Source organism: Gobius niger (genome assembly GCF_951799975.1).
Source record: "Gobius niger genome assembly, chromosome: 19".
Classification (NCBI taxonomy): domain Eukaryota; kingdom Metazoa; phylum Chordata; class Actinopteri; order Gobiiformes; family Gobiidae; genus Gobius; species Gobius niger.
This window is the reverse complement of record NC_136870.1, coordinates 10,323,290-10,344,833: the sequence shown is the minus strand read 5'-3', so window position 1 is coordinate 10,344,833 and position 21,544 is coordinate 10,323,290. Positions and strand designations below refer to the sequence as shown.

Here is a 21,544-nt window from a genome sequence, read left to right as displayed (position 1 = left end):
TTTAGGTACCATTTAGGAAAGCACCAAAAGCACCCCAAAAAAAACAGGCTTTAAAGTCAACACTTCAATTCACTTCCATTTATGCTGTTTGCTATTTCAATTCATCTTTTATGACCGCAATATTTTACATAACAATCATTTGACATTGAACTTAATAGAAAAACAAGGATGCATTATTTAGGCTGTCAGTCTCCATAGACGAAAAAGAGGAATATTATTATAACAGATACACTTCATACTACTACGAGAAACTGACTATATTGACTAATTGCACAGTACGTAAGTCCTTAAACGAGGTCTGACATATTTCTGAACCCACTGTACTTTCCGAGTGTCCCTTTTTTCACTTTTTAAGAAAAAGAAGGCATTAACAACGCCCATAAAATGAACCCGAAACATTTCTCAATGTCAATATTATTACATGAACTACCTTCTCATCGCATCCAGTCGTGGCGTGTCCATAGGGTTTTAAGCAAGCAGATAGCAGCTTCAGAGAAACATGAGAGAAAGTGAAGAATGAGCACCTTGAACGCTACGCAGTGGGCATTACTAATGTCACAACTCAAGACTGAACGAAAATAGTTTTGTGTTACACTATTTAAAACGATGCAGTAAGTATTAAACGACTTGCATATGCAGCTGATGTATCAATTACTGTAGCATTAGATGTGGCTGTTCTGCAAAGCCGCCGATTTGTAATGTGCAAGGAATCCATAAGGAAGCTTAAACGGTTCATGAATTTCAGCAGATGTTGTAACATGCTGATATTTTTACTTATATTGTTTTTATGTTATGTATTATGCATAAACACGACCATATGTAATTAATTATATATTTTAAAAGATTTTTACTAAGAGAATGATGTATATATGGTGGTATAGCATTTACATAGGGTAAGGGTGCTATTGTAATGGTTCAAATGGTAATACGGTCAAGTTGCCTATAGACGGCGCTGTTGAACATCTTTCCGCTGCATTACAGTAACTTTCATAAAAGACATGTACAAAGAAACTCATTAAACTGTCAAAAATGTCTATCCAGTGTGTGTGTTTTTACAACCTCAACACCAGAATGTTCAAAATTACATGAAATAATAATGTTACAGCTTTGCCAGAGACACTAGCACTAGACATTTTGACTTTTCGAACAATAATAGACAAAGAAAAAAGTGGAAAAAAGTACCTTTTAAAAACAATGCATGGACATCACTGACACAACAATTTTACCAAACAATGTTGGCAAATCTTTAGTTACATTTGGACCTTGAACCTCTAAGTTTCCGCCTCCCAATTCACAAATCGATATTTCGTAACCCCGACGAGCCTGCAGCGTGACATCGACAAACAGGTCGTGTGGGGTCGCAGCAGGGTGCTGCTGACCCCTCGGTGCTGTAGTCGGCTGTGGACACTGACTCATCTGTGGCAATGTCCCAGAGTAGCTCCTCTCTCCCTCGGGCCATCCTGTCTGCTGCCTCCTGATATTCGGCTGTCCCGGGATCCATTGGGCTGTCCTCTGCTTCGTCCGCCTGCAGGTCGAATAGCAAAGGGGGGTCGTGGTGTTGTTCACTTCCTCTTGACCCACCACATGCCTCTGCTGCACCTACAAAGACAAAAAATATTTTTTTCACACTATATACAACACACATGCATCTAAAACAATTACAATATCATCCCTATATATATGAATTTGGTGGATTTTTGAATGACGACAGTATATTTTAGGAAAAATAGGTCAAAATGTACTGCAAAAACATTAATAACCGCAAAATTCAACACAAATTCAAAGTTGGAGTTAATGTTTTTAGGTGTGCTGTGAGTTGTTATGATGAGGAAAGGGAAGTACTGCATAGTCAGAGCACTGTGTGTAGACAAAAACAAACACTTGAGCAACACTCCCAAGTTGACCATGAGCCAGCAGACCTACATGGACAGGAACAACAAGTGCTAACATGCCCCAGTGTAAGAACCACTGGTCATTATCACAACATGGTCACTTTTATGGGCAAAATCTTATTGATCCACCTGTACCTGTAATGTAAAATGCTTTGTGTTTCCTGGTGCGAACAGTCTGCAGATCCCCGTACTGACCTGCTGCTCCACTGTTTGGGTGGAACAGGAACTACAAGAAAATACATCATGAACAGATAACAAGGAAATGCGTAAATGCTTCCTGAACCCATATTACTTGTTACCTCATGGCCAGTCTGTCCCCCATTCAAGAGGACGCCTGTGGCGTCTATACCATCATAACGTCTGTCTGTAGGGGGCGCTACTCCAGCCAGGGACAGGACCGTGGAGAAAATATCCATGCCACTGAAATTGTTACATTGAATAGTTGAAGATCATCAAATAGTCTGTCATACACAGTGGAACACAGAGAATACCTCAATAGGGCAGAGCTGGTGATGTTCTGAGGAATCCTGCCAGGCCAGTAGGCCACAGTTGGCACCCTGTGTCCTCCTTCCCAGGTAGTCCGCTTGGCGGAACCTCCCCCTAACCACACGTGGTTAAAAATGTTTATGTTTTAGGCATGTTTTACATCTTTCTTTACATCTTTACATCTATGCAGGCCAAAGTTAAGTCAGTCCTTATTTTTGAAAATAGAAAACGCTGGGTCGCCTCCCGCGGGAGATGTTCCAGGCATGTCCTAGTGGGACAAGGCCTCGTGGAAGGCCCAGGGCACGCTGGTGGGACTATGTCTCCGAGCTGGACGGATGGATGGAAAACGCTGGGACACAACCTCCTTTGGCACATGTGGAATGAAGTGGTTATGAGCAAAAATAGACTTGTAGTGGAGAGAATTTGAATGTCGAAATGATCATACAGCTTCAATGTAGGAAAGTACCACCTCATCACCAGATGGGAAAATATGCAGGATCACTCAAACATGTTAAAATAAATGAAATAAAATCAACACAATGAGAGAATAACATCATAACATGGTTAAAGACTTTAATAAAACAGTCATACCTTTTTTAATCTGCCATTGTCCTTTAAATGGCCCCACACTTCCTGCATACTGGCATTTCTGCTCCCATGGCCCATTGTCACCTAAAACTCAGAAAAAATATTATAGCAATGACAAAAATCAGATCACAAAAGTTGGTGACAAACCTGTGAACCATATGAGGGTGTCTGAATCCTGCACAGCACTCTTTAGCGCCCCCACCAGGCTGTCCATCTCCTGCAGGCTGGTGGCATATATTGAATGTAGAGAGTTCAAGAGGGGGCTGGGGCTCGGGGCCAGTGGAACGTGCATGTGTGCCAAAGCTATATACAGCAGATAGGGCTGCCCTTTCTCCCTGTGGAGGCATTGAAGGAGTTTGATTGAAATTTACAAAAATTAATTTAGACTTACTGTAATTCTTATATTACTTTTTTGTAATTATATCCATAGAATTTAATATCAAACTTACATACAGCTGAAAAGGCATTCATAGTATATCCACGACTTTCAAATAGTGTAAAATGTGGACCCTTGCAACAGCATTAAAACACTAAAATAAACTGATGTCTGAAATAACATACTATGCAAAACTCTATTAAAATATAAGCCGATGCTTTTGGCGACATGATTTTGACACTATCATCTATCTTGAAGACGACTTTTGTAATATTTAAACCTTGCTCAAATCTTCAATGTTCTGTGGTTTTTACATGTGACTCATAACCAGTGCCTTCACTCACATGACACAGAAAACAGTGCGAGGGCAGCTGCTCACGGACTCCCCTCCGCTTGTCAACATAAACTCACAAGCTTTACCAAAACACAAGGGCCATTCCTGGCTTTGTGCCGGCCTTGTTCAATACGCTGTTGGGGGACTGTTAATATGACTTCCACAGAGTCTGTTAAACTCTGAATATTAGTGTTTATTGTGTTTTATTTATTTGTTTTCATTCTTTCAAAAAAATCTATGGAACAAATTCATAGAAGATGTACTTCCTGATCCAGAGCATTTTTGTGTGTGTGTGTGTACACAGTTGAGCTTTTTACGGACAATAAACTTGCCGCTACTGTTTAGAATAGCGTCATACCTTGCATTATTAATAATTCTCAGTGCAGTCGTCTTGTATGTCTCTGTGAGTGTCCAGAGGTCGAGAGGCTGCTCCACAATGCCGCTGTTTTCAATCAGAGGCAGCCCCACACTGGAGTAACAGCCCTCGCGTTTTCTCCGAAGTCTGAGAAAGTTCCAGCACAATTACACAATCAATAGGCTAATGACGTATTTGTACTCTTTTTGTAAAAACAAAACAAAAAACAAGTATTGGAACAAGTGGAGACATGGCATGGTTGTCATCAGATGAGGCAACTTTTAGTAAAACTACAAAACTGCTGAGCTGTACTATAGCAGCAACAAATTACTGACAAGTATCGTGATGAAATACACACAAATAATGAGAACAATGAAGCCTCTCAAGTGAAATACATTATGATCATTTATCATCATTGTTGGCCATACCGCCTTTGCGATGCCCAATCCCGTCAGACCTTGGAAGCTAAGCAGGGAAGGGCCTGGTCGGTACTTGGATGGGAGACCGTTTAGTAACACCAGGAAGCCTAGCGAATGTAGTGAGTGAGTGAGTGGTTGGTGGTGGTCGGAGGGGCCGATGGCGCAGACTGGTTGCCTCGCTTCCGTCAGTCTACCCCAGGGCAGCTGTGGCTACAATAGTAGCTTATCACCACCGGGTATGGAGTGAATGAATAATGCAATGTAAAGCGTCTTTGAGTGTCCAGAAAAGCGCTATATAAAACCGATGCATTATTATTATTATTATTTAACCCCTGTAACACCCTCAGTTGTTTTCACCACACTGTTCTTATTTGAGATTTTGTTTGACCAATGTCACATCCTTGGATTAACCCTGTCATTACAGTCTGAACAACAACATTCAGGTTGCACTCGATAATACATTATGCAACAATAATATTTTTATTTTTATTTTGTGGTAGCGTCTGTCACTGTGTAGGTTTCATGTTGCCCGTGCACGATATTTGGATCATACCTGTTGGCCTCTGGGCTCCGTGAGTCACAGGCGGGACACTGTGGCAGATCGTACCCAGGTGTGTCTGTGCAGCCCATGTCATTACTGTAAGGCACGCCTAAATAGTAGTCGAACCCTGCCAAAACAAAGAGTCTAATGTCACTGTTTCTGTCGGGCAGTGTTAATTTTGACAACATATTTTAATTTAGTTTTAGTTTTAGTCTTTTGACGAAAATGTAATTCGATTTTAGTCTAGTTTTAATCAAAAAAATATATTCCATTTTAGTCTAGTTTTAGTCGACTAAAATTGCAAGTAAATTTAGTCAACTAAATTTAAGACGAATTTAGTCGACTTTGCAATGATAATATTCATTATAATCATATTTAGTCTTGTTCCTCTGCTTCATGGAGCTGCTCCACATGAACAGAGCTCAGAGCTGATCCTTTGGCTGTGAATTTACATGATCTGAGGCTCTTTCAGACGGTCAATAGAAGTTTGGATGATTTTAGTCTCTCCCTTTAATTTTTATTTAGTGTTATTTTAGTCGACTAAAATATCTGGACATTTTAGTCATAGTTTTAGTCTCATGAAAAACGTTTAATTTAGTTTTAGTCCAATTTTAGTCGTCAAAAATATCACTTTGACTAAAATTAAGACGAAATATTTTAGTCGACGAAATTAATACTGCTGTCGGGATCACATGTCGTAGAGAAACAAAGACCCTGTCTGAATGTTGCTGATTAAATTGGATGTGGGGTTAACCCAAATATTATACACGTTAAATGGAACTCATTTTCGTTCTATGTTTTAAACCATTTCACGACAATGTTTATGAGGGATGTGGAGAGAAATAGTTAAAGCCACACTGCAGAACATTCCAGGTTATGTTGCAATGGCACAAGAGTAACTTACACCGTCATAACACTTGGCTACATAAACAAATAAGACCAAGGGCACGGCGGACAACTTAGACTGTGAAAATCTGGTGGTCTTCCCAATCTTCCCATGAACTACGGCCTAGCAAACAAATGCCTGACAATTTGTGTACGAATGGATATGAATGTTGAGTCAGCTGTATAATAAAGTCAGGGGTAAGTCTCATCCCAAAGACACAGCTGCAGGGGGGCTTGTTTAGTCTGAACCGACTCAGGCAAAATGAAAGGCAGTGTACAAACATTCACTGTAGCCATAATCCACTTCGACAAAGATACTAAAAGAAGATGTGATGTCTTAGTTTTGCATATGGTAATGTCCACACACCTCTGTTAGTGGGTCTATAGGGCCCGTTGTGTCCGAGATGCCACTTGCCGATCATAGCAGTGTGGTATCCGGCTGCTTGTAGTAACTGGGGAAAGGTGACTTCAGATAAGGGTAGACCTGCTACAGACTTCACACCAAAGTTGTGGGTTACTCCGTTCCTGAGGCCATAGCGACCTGTCAAAATGGCCGCTCGTGATGGAGAACAAGTGGATGCTGGAGAATGGAAGTCTGTGAATCTGAGAATTATGAAGAGTATAATTGAATAGATATTAGAACAATTCATAGCCTATATTATTAGTAGTTTATATAAATAATACAGTATTCTACCTGAGTCCCTGCTGGGCCATCAAGTTTAAGAAAGGTGTGTTATTCTTTCTAACTTCAGGGTTTGAGTTTGCATCAAGATCACCCCAACCAATATCATCCGCTAATATAATGATGAAGTTGGGTTTAGTTACACTCTCTATGCTTGAGGGCATCAGTCGGATTACGAGAGCACAGAGTAGCACACTGGACAGAAACACTGCACTGAAGATCTCTGCCATTTCAATGATTTAAAGCCTGAAAGACAAAAAGGCAATATTTCCTAATATATGTAATAATAATAATAATAATAATAATAATAACCGGTACCAGTGCCACCCACTGCAGGTGATTCTACTTGAACTATTAGAATTAATATGTCTATGACTGGATAAACAAAGAAAGCCGTGTCACAGTGGTGTTGTTAACTCATGGGCGACCTCCATCATGCAGTAGCCTAGGTACCTCCAAAAAAGTAAAAGCAGAAGGACAAATAGCAATGCAGGGTAAGTACTCATTTATTAAATACTTAGTGCCTCTGAGGACCGCCAGGGGTCCTCTGACCCCACTTTGGGAACCACTGCTGTACATCATAGACAAGAAACCGTGGCAAAGTACAAAAGTTTGTACAATAGAGATGTGCTATGGAGATGTACATCAGACTCACAACATAAAGATGCTGAGTTTGTCTAAATGTGGCCAAACTATTCTAACCCTAACTCTACAGAAGGGAAATCGGCAACAACTACAACGACTACATTTGTGTGCTTGTATTTTCAAAATAAAGCACTCGCCTCGCACTCCAGAACTGGCTGTAACCAGATCAGTTTAACCCTTTGCCTTCCGCCTCGCGCCGCCAGGGAGGAGCTAAGCGCTCATAGTGTGTCCGCCCGGCGCAAGATGCGTCTGTGCGACTCTCACAAAGGACCATGTCTGTGAGAACCATCGTGAGAGCACGTGCCGCCGCTTTATCTTAGAAATATACAAACCGGGGCCACGCGAAGGTAACAGCTGCGGTCCCGCGACGGAGAGCCCCTCTACAGAGTTTCAAAGGTAAGTAACAAGTTCTCTGACAGGAACACTTTCAGAGGCTCAGTGCTACATCACGAGATCCCTCATTGGCGGCGAGGATATCGCGTCAGACGTTAGGGTTGACGAAATTAAGTATCTTCATTTAAAAAGTTTTTTTTTTTTTACAGGTTTATTGGGTTCACCAAATTGTCTTTTTTTTTTTTTTTGTCACGAAAAACACAAAAGACCTCATTTGTATTTTTAACACCACGTGTTTTTCTACACTGTAAGATGTGATCATGTTTACATTCTGCCTCAGCACTGCCCTGGCTGTGACCAAATGTCATTGTTTGGCCAGATCTTGATTCCTACTTAAGACCAGTTGCTAAAAAGGTGAAATAATGAGCCAAACAGTGTCTTTGTTTCAGCTTTCTTCTAAAAAACGAGTTGGAAGTAGTTCTTTGTACATCCCTTAACTCAAAACTTTGTTTTACAGAACATGGCAGTGTTTGGACTAAAGCCTCTTCGGTTCTTGGGGCCAAATGTGTACCCCACAGCCCCTGATGGTGGCTGGGGCTGGGTGGTGGCTGTGGCCTTTTTTGTGGTGGAAGTGTTCACATATGGCACCATCAAGAGCTTTGGCATCTTCCTCCAGGACCTGATTGGGGAGTTTGGAGAGACCAACAGCCGAGTTTCATGGATCGTTTCTATCAGTGTCTTTGTCATGACTTTTAATGGTTAGTTTGTGTGTTTTCTGCTTATCAACGTGTAAGAGATGTTTTATTACAGTTACTGCAGACTAAACTATTCACTACTTTTTCTAGGTCCTCTCTCATCTGTGATGACAACTCGTTTTGGATTTCAGATTGTTGTAATGCTGGGAGGATTTCTAATATCTGCTGGAACTATAGCAACCAGCTTTACCACGTCTCTTAATCAAATGTACATCACATATGGACTAGTTGCAGGTATTTCTTTGCTAATGATATATAATTAATAATGTCTCACTATGGACACATAAACATGTTATTATCGTTTAGGCTTTGGTTACTGCCTGACGTTTCTACCAACTGTGACCATCTTGTCCCAGTACTTTAAAGATCGCCGATCTTTGGTCATAGCTTTAGCCTCTACTGGAGAGTCACTGTCCATGTTTGCTTTGGCACCAGGTAAATCAAACATCGAAATCAAGCCACTGACTTGTTGCAATATTGTGAAGCTTTTCCTCTTCTAAGCGATTTTAGCCACTTTTGTAAAATCGCATGTTCTCATTATGTGAAAGAATTACTTTAACAGTCATATTGTGTGCCTACAGCCTTTTCTGCGTTGAAGGATAAAATCGGCTGGCGTCACACTATGGCAGTACTAGGAGCTTTGCAAAGCACTATTATCATATGTGGTGCCATGCTGCGGCCCATCATCATTGATCCTGATGCCACAAGGAAATATGAAAACTGTAAATCCTCACCAAAAGACATGAATGAAGAGGTTAGAGTGAAAAGTAAAACCTCCTACAGCCAAGAGAACGAGCTGACTGGAGACTCTGGGATCCAATCATTGAAGGGCACAGATAGCGGCGGCCCTGAGGAGAGGACTCTACTCGAGAAAAGCGTAGACAATCAATGTGCGGCGAACAGCGAGGAAACAAAAACCAAAGATCTTAAAGAACAGGCGCTGCGCCCCAAAAAACTCAAACTCCTGGATTTCTCCATCCTCAAAGAAAATAGCTTCATCCTCTACTCTTTATTTGGACTCTTCGCAACTCTAGGCTTTTTTGCGCCACATCTTTATATCATTGAGCTTAGCGTGAGTTGGGGCGTTGAACGGGAGCGCGCCACTTTCATGCTCTCCATAATGGCCGTGTCCGAGATCCTTGGGCGCTTCTGCATCGGCTGGATCCTGTCTAGACCCTGCTTGATGGAGAAGAAGATACTGGTGCTACTGGGCTGTATAGTCATAATGGCAGCAGATCTGGTTGGGTTTACTCTGGTGAGGGAGTTCTACGGCCTGGCGGTGTGCTGCGCCTTGTATGGGTTCTTCATGGGGACTGTCGCATGCACCCACATCCCCATGTTGGCAGAGGACGACGTGGTAGGAATCGAAAGGATGTCTGCAGCCGCCGGGGTATACGTCTTCATCCACAGTTTTGCTGGATTGGCTGGTCCCCCACTTGGAGGTAAGGATCATCAAGATGTGTGCCAAAAGGTATATTAGGATGTAAGAATAATGAAGGTTATTTCCTCTTACTTTTTGCAGGGGTACTGGTGGATGTCACTGGAAACTACGGATCAGCCTTCTATTCCTGTGCGGCCGGTATAGCTGTTGGTGCCGTGTTCCTGGCTTTAGTACGACCCGCTAAAAAAGGACTCATTTGCAAAAGAAGAAACTCTGACTGTCCGGAGTCCAGTGCCAAATATACAAAGGAGGCCAGCGCTAACAACATATCTCAGGAAAATGTAGCTTTGGACCAAACCCATAAAGAGGATGCCGCACAAAGTGACCTAACGGTTTGAAATTAAGTTTTTGTAAGCTCTTTCAGGGGTTTTCCATCGTGGAAAAGAAGGAAAGATAAGCAGTCATCTGGACATAATTGTTTAGAATAGGTCACATTTTACATAATATCAGATAGAGGGTATGGGAGAATATGATTCTCAAGGCGATTCACTGTTGGCAATAATAACTGCGACTATGTTATTGAAGAATGCCACTACTTTATGTTACAGTGCTGTGACTTTACTTCATTTTTGCTGACGGAGAAGACATTCAACTTTATGCCAGTCTTTTGAATTTATTGAGCCTAAATAACACAGTGCAGATGATTACTTTTTTTAAAAACATGTTTGCTATGTTTCATTAAGAGTCTTGGACTGCTGCTTTTATTATGACATGGTTACAACAGAATACCTTTTATACAGTATGTTTGGATGTTGGTTTTTTTACAAATTGTATGCTATGCAGCGATTACAGAGCCGTGGGAAGATATTTTCGTGGTGCTGAGAGACAAGATTGCCCCCAAAAACGCTATTTTTCTGTTCTTATTTCCTATTTATTTAATATTGCCTGTAATACGTAAACAATCCACCAGGGGGTGCTTTAGCGCCCTCAGCACCCTGGGCTCCCTCGACCTTGAGTGATTACTTATCTTGCAGAAACTTTAACATTTACAATACTATTACAAAGTATTACCTACTTCTTTTCTTAGAACAATTCAGATGACAAAGCTATACAGCGGACATATCCTGACAATGAAACTTGAATCAAACACCTGCTGCCAGAGACACCTACAGTGCCAGATAGATAGATCAGTGGTTCGCAACTGGTGGGTCGGGAAACCATTTTCCGTGGGTACAGCTCTTTCAATATTTTTCTTCTGTAAAAAGGAAGGAAACATCTGAATCTGCTTTAGTCGTAATTTCAGCTATATAGGTTTATTTGATTATTTATATGGGTCACAGCTCGCCAGCCTTGATTATGGTGAGTCCAGATAACGTCCCAGTTGAGAACCACCTAGATAGACATAGGCTGTAGTTGTAAGCACATTGATCTGTACATTGTACTGTAGCACTGAACACATTGATTTACCTATAATAGGAAACATCCATCTCAGGGCCTGATTTTGTAGTACTTTGTTTCAGTCAACATATACACGTGTTATACAGTATGGTCGGATTCTTTGCATATAGGCAAAGAATATACCTATTTTTGTAAGAAAAAGTCATCACAATAAAGAGACCTTGTGATTTTCATTTTTGAGTTTAACATGTATTTATTTAATTAAATTATTTCAGTCATTATCGCATTTGCACAGAATATGAACCCAGATGTTTTATACAGTCACAAATAGTTTAAAACCAAAACACGGGTAAAGTTACAATCTCTATTTAACACCGTAGGCTGTCCAGACCATTGTAGAAAGCAGAATTTCACCACATTACAATTAAATCTAAGTGTAAGGCATGTTTTTTGTGTGTAAAAGAAAATCTCTCATCTATAATAATCACTAATAATGACCTTCTATCATTGACAGGCATCTTTGTAACCACTCTTTGCTAAACTGAAAGTCCTGGGTCGGTTTGATGAAGCTGGACGCAGAATGAAATGCAGCTCCCTCTGTTCTGGACATCTCACTCTGACCGTCCTCGATCCAATGCAATAAAGCCTGTTAGTGTAAAATTACATTCATTAATTTTTATAGTTAGTAGTGCATTGCCAACAAAAAGACTCACTTAATTATAAAGTCAAATATCAGTCATTAAAGCTTTTAATTCAGTAAACACAGTATGTTTTGTCTTGCAATCGCTCAGCTGGTTAAAAATGAATAATCTTTAGAAACACAATGACAGCAAACTCTGGAGACGTGAGGTCACAGAACATTCCTGAGGCAATTTCATAAGTTCCTCGAAAGTTGAATGAGACAAGAAACATTGCTCAATAATTTCGCTTGAAAACATGTTTTGATTTATTTTAATGTTCCCTACAGTTAAAATAGTATTTTGAGAGCAACATTTAGTATCAACATTACCTAAATATATAACTGTTAAATGCTCATTCTTTCTACTTCATATCAAGGAACTGTTCACTCGTTCACACACACATTCATACACCAGCGAACACAGACACTGAAGGAAAGGACGAGGTGTTAAGTGTCTTGCCCAACACAGTCACGGCATCACAGTCAGAAACCTTGATCCAGCAACCCTTGGAAAAGCAGGCGAATTGAAATACTGCTGCCCCAATGTATAATTGTGTCATCTATGTTAATATTTCAAAAATGCATTCATTATTTCACCTTGTATCTGTCTGCTATCTTGAAGCCGATGGCAACTTGTAGCTTTCGGAGGCAGACGGGGCACAAATCCAGAGGTCTTCGGTCAGACTCTTCCAGGTGATTAGAGCCTTGCATCACGCAGTTCAACCACTGGCAATGTCTTATTCCAAACATATGGCCAATCTCATGTGTCATTGTCTAAAAGGCAGAATTGGAACCAAAAAGTTATGTCAAGTGAAGTGTGAATTTCCCATAAAGGGAGAGTGACTCACCTTACATGATCGCAGCAGTAAAGTGCTGCTGATGGGAGGGGTGTAATAGCCATCAAACACAGAGTAGTCTCCCTTCTTTACCCTCAACGGTTTCTTTAGTCTCCCAGCATAGCTTCTGCTGTAGAAGCTGTCATCATATCTGGCAAAGCTGAAGACACCCATTCCTGTTCACAATGTAGGGGATTAAGTGCATGTAAGTATAATGGCAATACATTGCATTAATAGTGCCCTCTAGTGGTGATAATCTTCAAATTCGCATACACCATCGTCTTCGTACATTTTTCATACAATATCCAGTCTAGATCAGAAAGTTACTTTTATAATTACGTTTTTTTTAATGCTGTATGTTCATTTACACACTGTATTATCTTTAGTTAGGAATTATATTCAGTTTTGCAATTATGACTTACATAAACTGCAAACCACAACACCCCTATTTAATATAGGTAATGTTTATCTTTTATAGATTTGTATGTAAGTGTGCTTTAATTCGCATTTGCAGCTGAAATACATTCACTTCTCCACAATATTGTAACTCAGCTGCACTTGATACAAAACACCCACCATTACTGAGAGATGCCTGTCCAAAAACAAAGTTCCATGAGTCCTTTGGATAGAGATCAATCATGGTGATTCCAACAATGCAAAATGCATCTCTAGGTTTTCTGTTTCCAAGAAATCTAAGAAGATCCCCTATTAAAAAAGAAACAAACAAATGACAGTCATCAACAATATCATTAGGATTTAAGAAAAATTAAGCAACTTGCCAGTGAGAATTTGAAGGTTGTGTGAATTACTGTTTATTCTATAAGAGCACCCAGTTTCCTCCACAGTAACCGCAGGTAGTAACTTAACTGTGAGTCCATGAAAAAATGCCTGGCAATAATCTCTCAGCCACTCCACATACTGCTCTGTTTGGGCCCCAGCGTCCCCAAAAGAACCTGCACCGTGTTCAGAGAGACATAAAACAGGTATAAACCTTCAGTATACACAGTATGTAAAACACATACTGTATGCAGTGTAATACAGGGGAGCGCAGCTCACCGATGGTTTGAATGTAAATAGTATTATGACTTGCATTGGGAGTTTTGCGGTACTCGTCTCTGTAAAAGATTTCAAAGTCTTGAGGCTCTTCAGGATGAGCAGGAATCCAGTCCGACTCAGAATGCACAGTGATATTCTGGAAAAGTGAGCCAGGCTGCCCTGCCTTAAAGCTGTCTTCCAAGAAACGCCTTTCTTGTTCTGTGTAATTGTTGTAAAGTTTGGTCAGTTCTGTACTGTTGGATATCAATGCTTTCTGCAATGTTTCAATGGAGTGCTGGATCACTTTCATCTGCAAGGCAGAAAATAAAGTTAGAAGGAGACTGAAGGCAAGTCAGGTTTACTTATAGAACACAATTTGACCTGGGTCAATAGTACAAGTAATGTACAAGTAATCAAAAGTGCTTTACAAAACAGGACGTGCTGAAGTACATAAATTATAAAATTACATTCAAAACACATTTATATGTCATAAAATTAAATACACTTAATGCAAAAAGTGCAGATAAAATGCTGTCAGTTGTTATGGTTGTCATATACACAGCCCTGTTTTAAATATTAGCGTAGATTTAATGAAAGCTTCAATGTTTACCTTAAAACGCAGGCATTAAATTAATACCAAAACCACCAAAACCAGAGCACAAAACATCCACGATCTGTTGACACCGGAAGTCTTTTTTCGTGACGTCACGTAAACAGATGGGCGGGACTTCGCGTTTCTGAAGAGGAAGGCTTGCACTGTCACACTTTTGAAGGATCGTGTACCCCGTAAATCTTGTTTTTTTATACAATACATTTTATTATTTGCTACATTTGTTAAACATTTAATATGACAACTATGCCGAAGAGGCAACGGATAAGAAACGAAGAATGCTCGATGGGATACGAAAGCGGAAGAACTTTCTTTTAGCATCGAGGAGCAAAAGTTAGCTTCATTTGAGTAAGCTCGAAGAGAGGGAGCCGATGTATCGCTACCCTGGTCGCTACTCAATACACAACAGCGATTTTGCTTGTTTCTTTTGCTCTCATTTGAAATTTGCGAGAAAAACACAAGAAAGCGGTGTGAATGTGTAGGATTGCTTGCTAGCAGACGTGTGTAGTGCAGTGCAGGTAGTGGTGGTGGTGGTGGACCTGATCAGCAAACTCCATATTCACTCTCCCTACTCTCCCCGAGCCCGGTCTCTCTCTCTACATGTACGAGCCTCCAAAGGGTCTCATCTCAAAGCCACAGTGAATGTCTTACGAATATGAAATGTGCTTAGTAAAACTAAAGATTTAGGTCGACGCTGTGCACAAGGTTTTTTCCAACACCACTCAGTAAAAAGGAAGCCATGCTGACTGATAACAGGTAAGGTTCTCATCTTTCAATAATTACTCATCACTTTTTTAAGTTTGTACTATTTAAAACGGTCCTGTAGATTGACGACATTACTGCCACGTTTCTATTAATTATACTTTCACATTTTTCTGTCCGTCCAACCACACCCTCCCCGTGTGGTTTCTGTCTGGCTTTACTCTCATCTTTGTTAACTCATCTTTTTTGCTTGAATTGGTCACAGAACACATTTTTGTCTTCTGACAGGAAGCGACACCGTAGCTGTGACAGTGAGGAGGACCAACAGCTGAGCCCTCAAGCCAAGAGGCCTGGTAGTGGTCCGTGCCTGCTGGTTTCAGATTTGGATTCCGAGGTAACAGAGGGTCTACATATTAATGTGTATGTTCTGTAATGCAGTGCAACTCCACAGAGTGTTAGCATTGTAACTTGCAACTTGCTTTTTATTGATTAAAGGCTGTTTTTGTGTTTAGTCTTCCAGCAACGATAGCAGTAATGGCATCTGCAATCCCGAAGGAACATTACTGATTAGGACCAGCCCGTGCGCACATACCCAGAGTCCCTGCCTCTCACAGTGCTCTCCCAGCCCAAAGCCTGAAGACTCTGCCAGCTCTTTGCAGCATGGTTTCCATGGCGACTGCAGCAGTGTCTCTTACGACTACATCAACAGAGTATTGCGGGAGGCACACTTCAGCAGTCTGCAGACCAGAGGACGTCCAGGCTCCACATGACGACACGTCAGAACTATCTGCTGATGGCCTATCTCGGTGCCAAGTGGCTCTGAGCTCCCTCATGGAAATGTCATGTGACGCTAGGAGAAAAAGTGACATGTACCATTTTTCGAGAACATAAGCACATCCACGATACCATGACCCAGCCACTGTGGTTTCTGTGCAGTATTGATGGGTATGTCGTGTGTTTGTAAGTGTGCATGCATGCACCTAGTGCACTTTATAAAGAGAAGTATTCTCTTTACATGCGTATGTCAATGCGTGGACATCTTCATTGGTGCTAATCACAACATAAATGTGATCATTAAGTGCTTGCAAATCTAAATAAAGCTAAGCACTTTAACCAGAATCTCTTTTTACTCTAGAGGGTATGCTGTCAACATCTTACTTTACCAGGAGTTTTGTCCTATTTGTGGCCAATCATTTTGGCGTGAGAAAGCATTGCTGCAATGGTTTGTAATGTCTGCCTTATGTTTCCCCACCAAAGTAACAAAGTTCTATTGTTGATTAATTTATTGACATTTGTTAGAAATGTCTATTAAGGAAGTGAGTTTAAGTTAATAGAAGAAAAAAATCTAGAGCCTGACCACAGTGCATTCTCCGACCTAGAATCTAGACCTTGGTTAATTTTAGAAAACTGAACAGCTCTTTAGTCTGCTGCATGTGCTGTGCCCTGGTCATGAGAAAAGCCATTTCCAATTTTGAGTTCATGAATGTTTGCGTCTTTACAGAATTTTGATTTGATCATTTCTCCCTCATTTAGATAATGGTTTATTTGACCAGTACACTGTGTTACAAAGAGACATGTTGTAATATTTACATGTTTAATGTGACAATTCATTTGACATAGAAATAAAGTGTGGCTGAGGTCTAAAATGTGATTGTGTGCAGTGCATTTTTTCCATCACTCTTTGTATACATTACAAAATGACTCGCTAGTAAGATCTTTTGGCTTATTTATTTTTCTACATAAATGATCTGCCAACACCCAGTAAATTAATTTGACTAGCATTGTCATGCACTAAACTCAAAAGCAGTAAAGGCAATATATATAAACGGACAAAATCTAAACTTATTGAAAGTTAATGTGCAAATAATACAGAGGAACTCTTTCAGAAGTTCTGGGAATTCCTGAGGTAAACCAAGTTAGAGTTGTCATAGAACCCTGAGATTTAGCAGCTAATATTAACAAATAAAATACTATAAAACAAACCTTAAGTTTGAATAAAGGCACAACCATGCTAAAAGAAAGGAGAGTTATGTTTCTCATGAAGTGTGCCTGAAGTGCTGAACTTGCGGACATCATTGCTTTTAAATGGTTAAAATAGGCCGTTGTCAAGAGTTGAGAAAGGAAAAGGCAGACACTGTTTGTGTGGCATCAGTGGAAACTGAATTACTGTGTAAACCAGTGTTAGCAGTTTTGATTGTGTTCATATCACTGTCTGTGTTTTCTTCTTGACACTTTAAGGTGTCCATTGTGGCTTCCTGCTCTGCCTGAGATGAACTGCCCCCACACAAAGGGATGACACACATTGGCCTTGACTTTGTCACCAGCTCCATACCAGTGAACAGTGACAATCTGCCAGAGTCTGATCTGTGGAGCGCAGAGGCTGAAAGATAGCTGTCCGTATTAACAGTCCCATCTCCAGTTCTTCCTTTGACCTTAGGAGTCTCAGCAAACCCCTCTGGTCCTTCATGCAGGGGTTGGGTGACGCATGTTGGCAAAGGCTGTGGCACCTGAGAAGGAGGCATTGATTCTAAATGGTCCGAAGATGTGGAAGAGAAATCATTTGGTGTAAAATGACTGCTTTTTGTAGTGTCTTGCTTCTGCAAATGCTGAGATCCACACGTCAAAGCCTCAAACTGTCGCAAGAGCTGTTTGAAAGTATGAAAACACAGACTTGTTTATACATTTCTGGTTGGACATTGCTCAAATACTGGAATCTAAAAACAAGCAACAACTGATCCGCAGACTGCTTTACCTTGGTGGCTTTGTTGGCCACAGGGCCTGGAGGCCCCGCACTCAGTTGATAAAGCCCGCTCTGAGTAACCACAAATATTTGTTCCAGAGAAAGGAGGTCAGAGGTCATGAGGCATGCTAAAGCACACAATGCCCGCTACAATATAAGAAACAATATGTTATATTTAAAGAACAAATTAAATAATAAAAAAATAAAACATTAAATCCAGAATCACCATTTTAACTGTGCATAAAGTATCTTGGAGTTTCTTGGAGAGGAGGTCAACCACAACTTCACAGTTTAAAGTGGAAGATCTAAAAACAAACCAGTTACATATTTGTATGAAATGTAAATGCTTAGTTAAAAGTGGTTTAACACTAACTCTTTGATGAAGTGCAGACTTTCATCTCTTGACAGAAAAACCCTGGAGCCTGACGTAATTCCGCAGACAAGTGCCACCTCCTGGACACAGTCGCCCAACTGCAAGGCCTCCACCCTGAAAACATGAGAGTAACACAAACTGCACTTTATGTGAAATCCTGTAGATCTGGCTTCACATTTACTTGGTACATTTATTCACCGATGGAGTCAACAACATGGCTGACATTTTGAAACATTTTTACGAAATTTAAAACAGTGGTTCGCAGCAGGTGGGCCAGGACCAAAATGTGGGTCGCGAGCCTTTCCCAGAAAATATTTCTTTCAGTATTTATTTACTGAAAAAGTATAGAAACATTACCAAACCATTTCAGCACTCTTTGGTCAGAAATGTAACAGTAATTTACATTATATATAACAAATTCAAGTCTTCTTTGGGTCACGGATTGTCACCCTAGGCTGATGGTGCGTCGCAGTGGCATACTATTTGAGAATCATTGTGTTAAAAGACTGATTTTCTTCTTTTAGAGAACAGTTGTAATTTAACTCTTGTAATTTAAGGGTTCAGAGAAAGTAAAATAGGATTCCCTAAAAAAAATGGCACGATGTCTAGAGTCTGGACCAAGCATACGGATTACGGAGTCACACACTCTTCAGAAATTAAGACTTTTGCCTGAACCTTTTGCTGAGTGTTCGTTAGAGGTGAGCCCTGGTTTCATATTTATTACAGGTTATCATATAAAGTTAACTAGCAGCCACCAACACAAGAAAATCGGGAGTTGAAGAGGGATCTGTGTGCCGAGGAACTTGAAATTTGACTTTTTTTTACAAATACAGTTCTAACCTCTCAGACAGATCTCCACTGCTCTCTTTGCTGGCTCCAGACTGGCTGCCGGTGCCAGCCGACTTGCTTCCTATAGATAATCTGCCATGGGCTGAAACATCCTGAGAGGAATAGCGAGATGAACTGTTGGCACTGTCTGCTTCTTCCCAGCCACCTCCTACTTGTCCTGGGCAGCGCTGCGTCACTGTTAACAGAGACATGGAGTTTGAAAGGGATCTGGGAAATATTTGCTCGGATCCATTCATTTACAAACATGTTACCTTTAGATTTGCGTGAGTTTAGGTTGTAAGAACATGCAGGCACGGCCACTTCTATAGATGCTGTTGGTGCCACTACTGCCCGGTAGTGGTTGTCATAGAGACGGATGCCTTGGTGCTCAGTTGGAGGAAGCACAGCACTGGCAACAACTTCTGCAGCTTTCTGAATCTTACCCAGTATAGAGTCACTGCCTGTCAAAAAAAAAAAATACACATATGACATAAAGAAGCGCATGTATGAAGTGACTACATTTGTGTGTGATTAGATAAAAGATATGGGTCACTCACTGCTAGTCCCCTGTTTGCCTGGACTGTATCCAAAACCCTGCATTGCTGACCTGTGCACAGTGGCGGAACCCATCCCTTAAAGAACAAAGAGACTTCATTCCTACCAGCTTATATCAATGGTGCGGGTTCAGAAAACACTTCTCTAACTATAGGCCAGTGTCCATTACGGCGAACTCACCCATTGCCTGAGGTGCTGCTGAATTTGGAGAGATGCTATTCTTGAAAGTACTTGTATCCGTGAAAAGCAGTCGTGCTACGTCCTACAGATAAATATCACAGTGAGCGTAACCTATGTGCATCCGTGTAATAAGACAGCTTTCCAACACCTCACCTGTGCTGTATTTCTCACTTTTTGGTACAGTGCAGTGCCATGGATAGGGTCCGGAGGGCCACTGTAAACTGGAAAAAGAACCAGCTGGAGTCAAACATAATACAATACAGGAAAAGTAGCTTGATATGTTAAAAACAAACCTGATGCTTGCTGGATGAAAGTCGAATTCCTTCGCAATTCTGTGAGAAAATGGTTTGATCCGTGGTCACAGAGATGGACAAAAATCTTCAGCACCTAGAAGGCAGAGAAGCTGTTGTTTGCACAATGCAGAATTAATATCAAATGCGATGATCATTTGGTAGCTACCTTTAATTTGACATGACAGGAGTTGACTTGCAGCCTCTCCAGAAGATACTCCAACAGACACTGTCCGTATCCTAAAGATTCATGAGATATTTCTGCAGTGTTAAGGATATTTAGAAATAGATTGTGTATATAAGTACTGTCAAAGGTATTTCATTTAGACTGGAAAAAAAATGACAACATCGCCCAAGGATACTTCCAATTTCTTGAAAAAGATAGCCGGGACAGGGACTTTCATCATCTGCTGTAGCTTTCATAAGTGTCGGTACCTGAAAATATAAGATATATATGTATAGTTAAAGATTATGATCATAGATATGTTCAGATGTTAGCAATCAGGCTATTTGCGAGCTAATCGTGACAGTAGTAGTACTATATTACCCTTGAAGCATCGCCTTTTCTGACACGTTGACTTAGGGTTATGTAGGGGCATAACAAAGGTAATACAAAATTAACTTACTTTTTGAAGAAATGATAGTCTTTCCATAAATGTTGCCATGATTTAGCAGTCCTGAATGCAAGGTACTCATCTTCCTGGAACTGCACGGAGGAGGCGGGACCAGAGGTGACAGCCAGCCAATCACAGACAACTACTCACTCGGAAGTCGAACACGATTGGCGTTTACGCAAGGGTCAACGCAAAAACAACATGGCGCTGTCCACGGATGGCATAGTGGAAGATCTTCTCATCGTATGCGTTGTAAGACTTCGGTTTTCTTGATGTTAGCGATTAAATTGCATCTGCTCTTAGTGAAAGCGAACCAGGATCCGCTAAACCCGCAGTATGTCTGGAGCAAATGTATGGAGTCGCACTCGTGAGAAGTTAAGGCTTTTCCCTGAACTTTTTGCTGAGTGCTCGTTAGAGGTGAGCCCTGGTTTATGTTTATTACAATGTATCATTATGTCACACTATGTTACACACTTTCCTGTTTGTGAATTAGGCTACAGCTTATGGGAAATGCGTGGCAGCCACCACCTCAAGTAAACAGGAGCTGAAGAAGGATCTGTGTGTCAAGGAGTTTGAAGCACTGAAGATGTGTTTTACTAATGCAGTGAGTAGCAACTGAAGTCATTGCTTTACTTATTTTGCTTGATCGCAAATAAATCCGTGCTTTCCATTTTCTTCCAGGCCAAGAAAAGGAGCAAATGAATGAAAATGGTGTCTTTCAAAATACTGCCCGTCTTTTTATTGACTATTTTTTTCAAGATGAATTTGGTGTCGACTATAGTGTGTCAAATTGTGTAAGAAACCTGTGCAAGATAAAGTATCAATATGTTAATAAATTATTCGTAAAACATAGCCACCTGACCAGATGATTTTTATTATGCCATCAGCGAGCATGATACAAAAATAGTAGGAAAATAGCTTCTTGTACAAAGCAAAGGTCTAAAGCGTTTCACAATATAACAAGTAAATACAGTACCCCCCTTCTATTATCACACAAACATTTCACTGATGTAGTAAGTGGCCCAATTCAAT

General features: G+C 40.7%; 6 protein-coding genes across 6 annotated transcripts; 3 read left to right on the top strand and 3 right to left on the bottom strand.

The window, feature by feature from the left end:
- Positions 1-1,197: 1,197 nt before the first annotated feature.
- arsg (arylsulfatase G) lies at positions 1,198-7,664 on the bottom strand. The gene is made up of 11 exons (XM_079577542.1): positions 7,536-7,664; positions 6,571-6,804; positions 6,244-6,479; positions 5,004-5,118; positions 4,035-4,178; positions 3,114-3,301; positions 2,970-3,050; positions 2,384-2,492; positions 2,192-2,312; positions 2,028-2,118; positions 1,198-1,599 (listed from the first exon to the last, which is right to left on the bottom strand). The coding sequence occupies exons 2-11, from the start codon at positions 6,786-6,788 to the stop codon at positions 1,292-1,294; spliced, it is 1,611 nt and encodes a 536-aa protein (XP_079433668.1). The 5' UTR covers positions 6,789-6,804; positions 7,536-7,664; the 3' UTR covers positions 1,198-1,291.
- On the top strand, positions 7,348-10,349 carry slc16a6a (solute carrier family 16 member 6a). Its single transcript, XM_079577541.1, has 6 exons — positions 7,348-7,599; positions 8,054-8,294; positions 8,382-8,525; positions 8,598-8,726; positions 8,873-9,733; positions 9,814-10,349. The coding sequence occupies exons 2-6, from the start codon at positions 8,057-8,059 to the stop codon at positions 10,068-10,070; spliced, it is 1,629 nt and encodes a 542-aa protein (XP_079433667.1). The 5' UTR covers positions 7,348-7,599; positions 8,054-8,056; the 3' UTR covers positions 10,071-10,349.
- A 1,007-nt stretch (positions 10,350-11,356) lies between these two features.
- Positions 11,357-14,278, bottom strand: amz2 (archaelysin family metallopeptidase 2). Its single transcript, XM_079577496.1, has 7 exons — positions 14,231-14,278; positions 13,642-13,930; positions 13,365-13,538; positions 13,162-13,290; positions 12,598-12,761; positions 12,347-12,523; positions 11,357-11,716 (listed from the first exon to the last, which is right to left on the bottom strand). The coding sequence occupies exons 2-7, from the start codon at positions 13,928-13,930 to the stop codon at positions 11,558-11,560; spliced, it is 1,092 nt and encodes a 363-aa protein (XP_079433622.1). The 5' UTR covers positions 14,231-14,278; the 3' UTR covers positions 11,357-11,557.
- Positions 14,279-14,345: 67 nt separating this feature from the next.
- On the top strand, positions 14,346-16,563 carry LOC306978762 (protein VCF1). Its single transcript, XM_079577432.1, has 3 exons — positions 14,346-14,986; positions 15,221-15,326; positions 15,445-16,563. Exons 1-3 carry the CDS (start codon positions 14,970-14,972, stop codon positions 15,700-15,702), a joined length of 381 nt encoding a protein of 126 aa, XP_079433558.1. The 5' UTR covers positions 14,346-14,969; the 3' UTR covers positions 15,703-16,563.
- Positions 16,564-16,663: 100 nt separating this feature from the next.
- tepsin (TEPSIN adaptor related protein complex 4 accessory protein) lies at positions 16,664-20,621 on the bottom strand. Its single transcript, XM_079577402.1, has 13 exons — positions 20,525-20,621; positions 20,261-20,333; positions 20,068-20,159; positions 19,902-19,995; positions 19,762-19,829; positions 19,609-19,690; positions 19,431-19,505; positions 19,146-19,334; positions 18,886-19,069; positions 18,046-18,159; positions 17,899-17,977; positions 17,685-17,819; positions 16,664-17,577 (listed from the first exon to the last, which is right to left on the bottom strand). The coding sequence occupies exons 1-13, from the start codon at positions 20,561-20,563 to the stop codon at positions 17,038-17,040; spliced, it is 1,764 nt and encodes a 587-aa protein (XP_079433528.1). The 5' UTR covers positions 20,564-20,621; the 3' UTR covers positions 16,664-17,037.
- A 77-nt stretch (positions 20,622-20,698) lies between these two features.
- Positions 20,699-21,348, top strand: ndufaf8 (NADH:ubiquinone oxidoreductase complex assembly factor 8). Its single transcript, XM_079577636.1, has 3 exons — positions 20,699-20,929; positions 21,006-21,116; positions 21,194-21,348. Exons 1-3 carry the CDS (start codon positions 20,849-20,851, stop codon positions 21,212-21,214), a joined length of 213 nt encoding a protein of 70 aa, XP_079433762.1. The 5' UTR covers positions 20,699-20,848; the 3' UTR covers positions 21,215-21,348.
- Positions 21,349-21,544: the final 196 nt, after the last annotated feature.

Coding starts and splice junctions, on each gene's coding strand:
- arsg (XM_079577542.1), bottom strand. CDS start 6,788: ATGGCAGAGATCTTCAGTGCAGTGTTTCTGTCCAGTGTGCTACTCTGT. Junction 2,493..2,969: donor ACAATGGCAGATTAAAAAAG/GTATGACTGTTT, acceptor ACGTGTGGTTAG/GGGGAGGTTCCGCCAAGCGG. Junction 2,119..2,191: donor GGGGACAGACTGGCCATGAG/GTAACAAGTAAT, acceptor ATTTTCTTGTAG/TTCCTGTTCCACCCAAACAG.
- slc16a6a (XM_079577541.1), top strand. CDS start 8,057: ATGGCAGTGTTTGGACTAAAGCCTCTTCGGTTCTTGGGGCCAAATGTG. Junction 8,295..8,381: donor CTTTGTCATGACTTTTAATG/GTTAGTTTGTGT, acceptor TACTTTTTCTAG/GTCCTCTCTCATCTGTGATG. Junction 8,727..8,872: donor CATGTTTGCTTTGGCACCAG/GTAAATCAAACA, acceptor GTGTGCCTACAG/CCTTTTCTGCGTTGAAGGAT.
- amz2 (XM_079577496.1), bottom strand. CDS start 13,930: ATGAAAGTGATCCAGCACTCCATTGAAACATTGCAGAAAGCATTGATA. Junction 12,762..13,161: donor ACAGGCATCTCTCAGTAATG/GTGGGTGTTTTG, acceptor CATTGTGAACAG/GAATGGGTGTCTTCAGCTTT. Junction 12,524..12,597: donor TACTGCTGCGATCATGTAAG/GTGAGTCACTCT, acceptor TCTGCCTTTTAG/ACAATGACACATGAGATTGG.
- LOC306978762 (XM_079577432.1), top strand. Junction 15,327..15,444: donor TTTCAGATTTGGATTCCGAG/GTAACAGAGGGT, acceptor TTTTGTGTTTAG/TCTTCCAGCAACGATAGCAG.
- tepsin (XM_079577402.1), bottom strand. CDS start 20,563: ATGGCAACATTTATGGAAAGACTATCATTTCTTCAAAAA. Junction 20,160..20,260: donor TCTTTTTCAAGAAATTGGAA/GTATCCTTGGGC, acceptor TTAACACTGCAG/AAATATCTCATGAATCTTTA. Junction 17,978..18,045: donor AGTCTGCACTTCATCAAAGA/GTTAGTGTTAAA, acceptor GTTTGTTTTTAG/ATCTTCCACTTTAAACTGTG.
- ndufaf8 (XM_079577636.1), top strand. CDS start 20,849: ATGTCTGGAGCAAATGTATGGAGTCGCACTCGTGAGAAGTTAAGGCTT. Junction 20,930..21,005: donor TTGCTGAGTGCTCGTTAGAG/GTGAGCCCTGGT, acceptor TTTGTGAATTAG/GCTACAGCTTATGGGAAATG. Junction 21,117..21,193: donor AGATGTGTTTTACTAATGCA/GTGAGTAGCAAC, acceptor ATTTTCTTCCAG/GCCAAGAAAAGGAGCAAATG.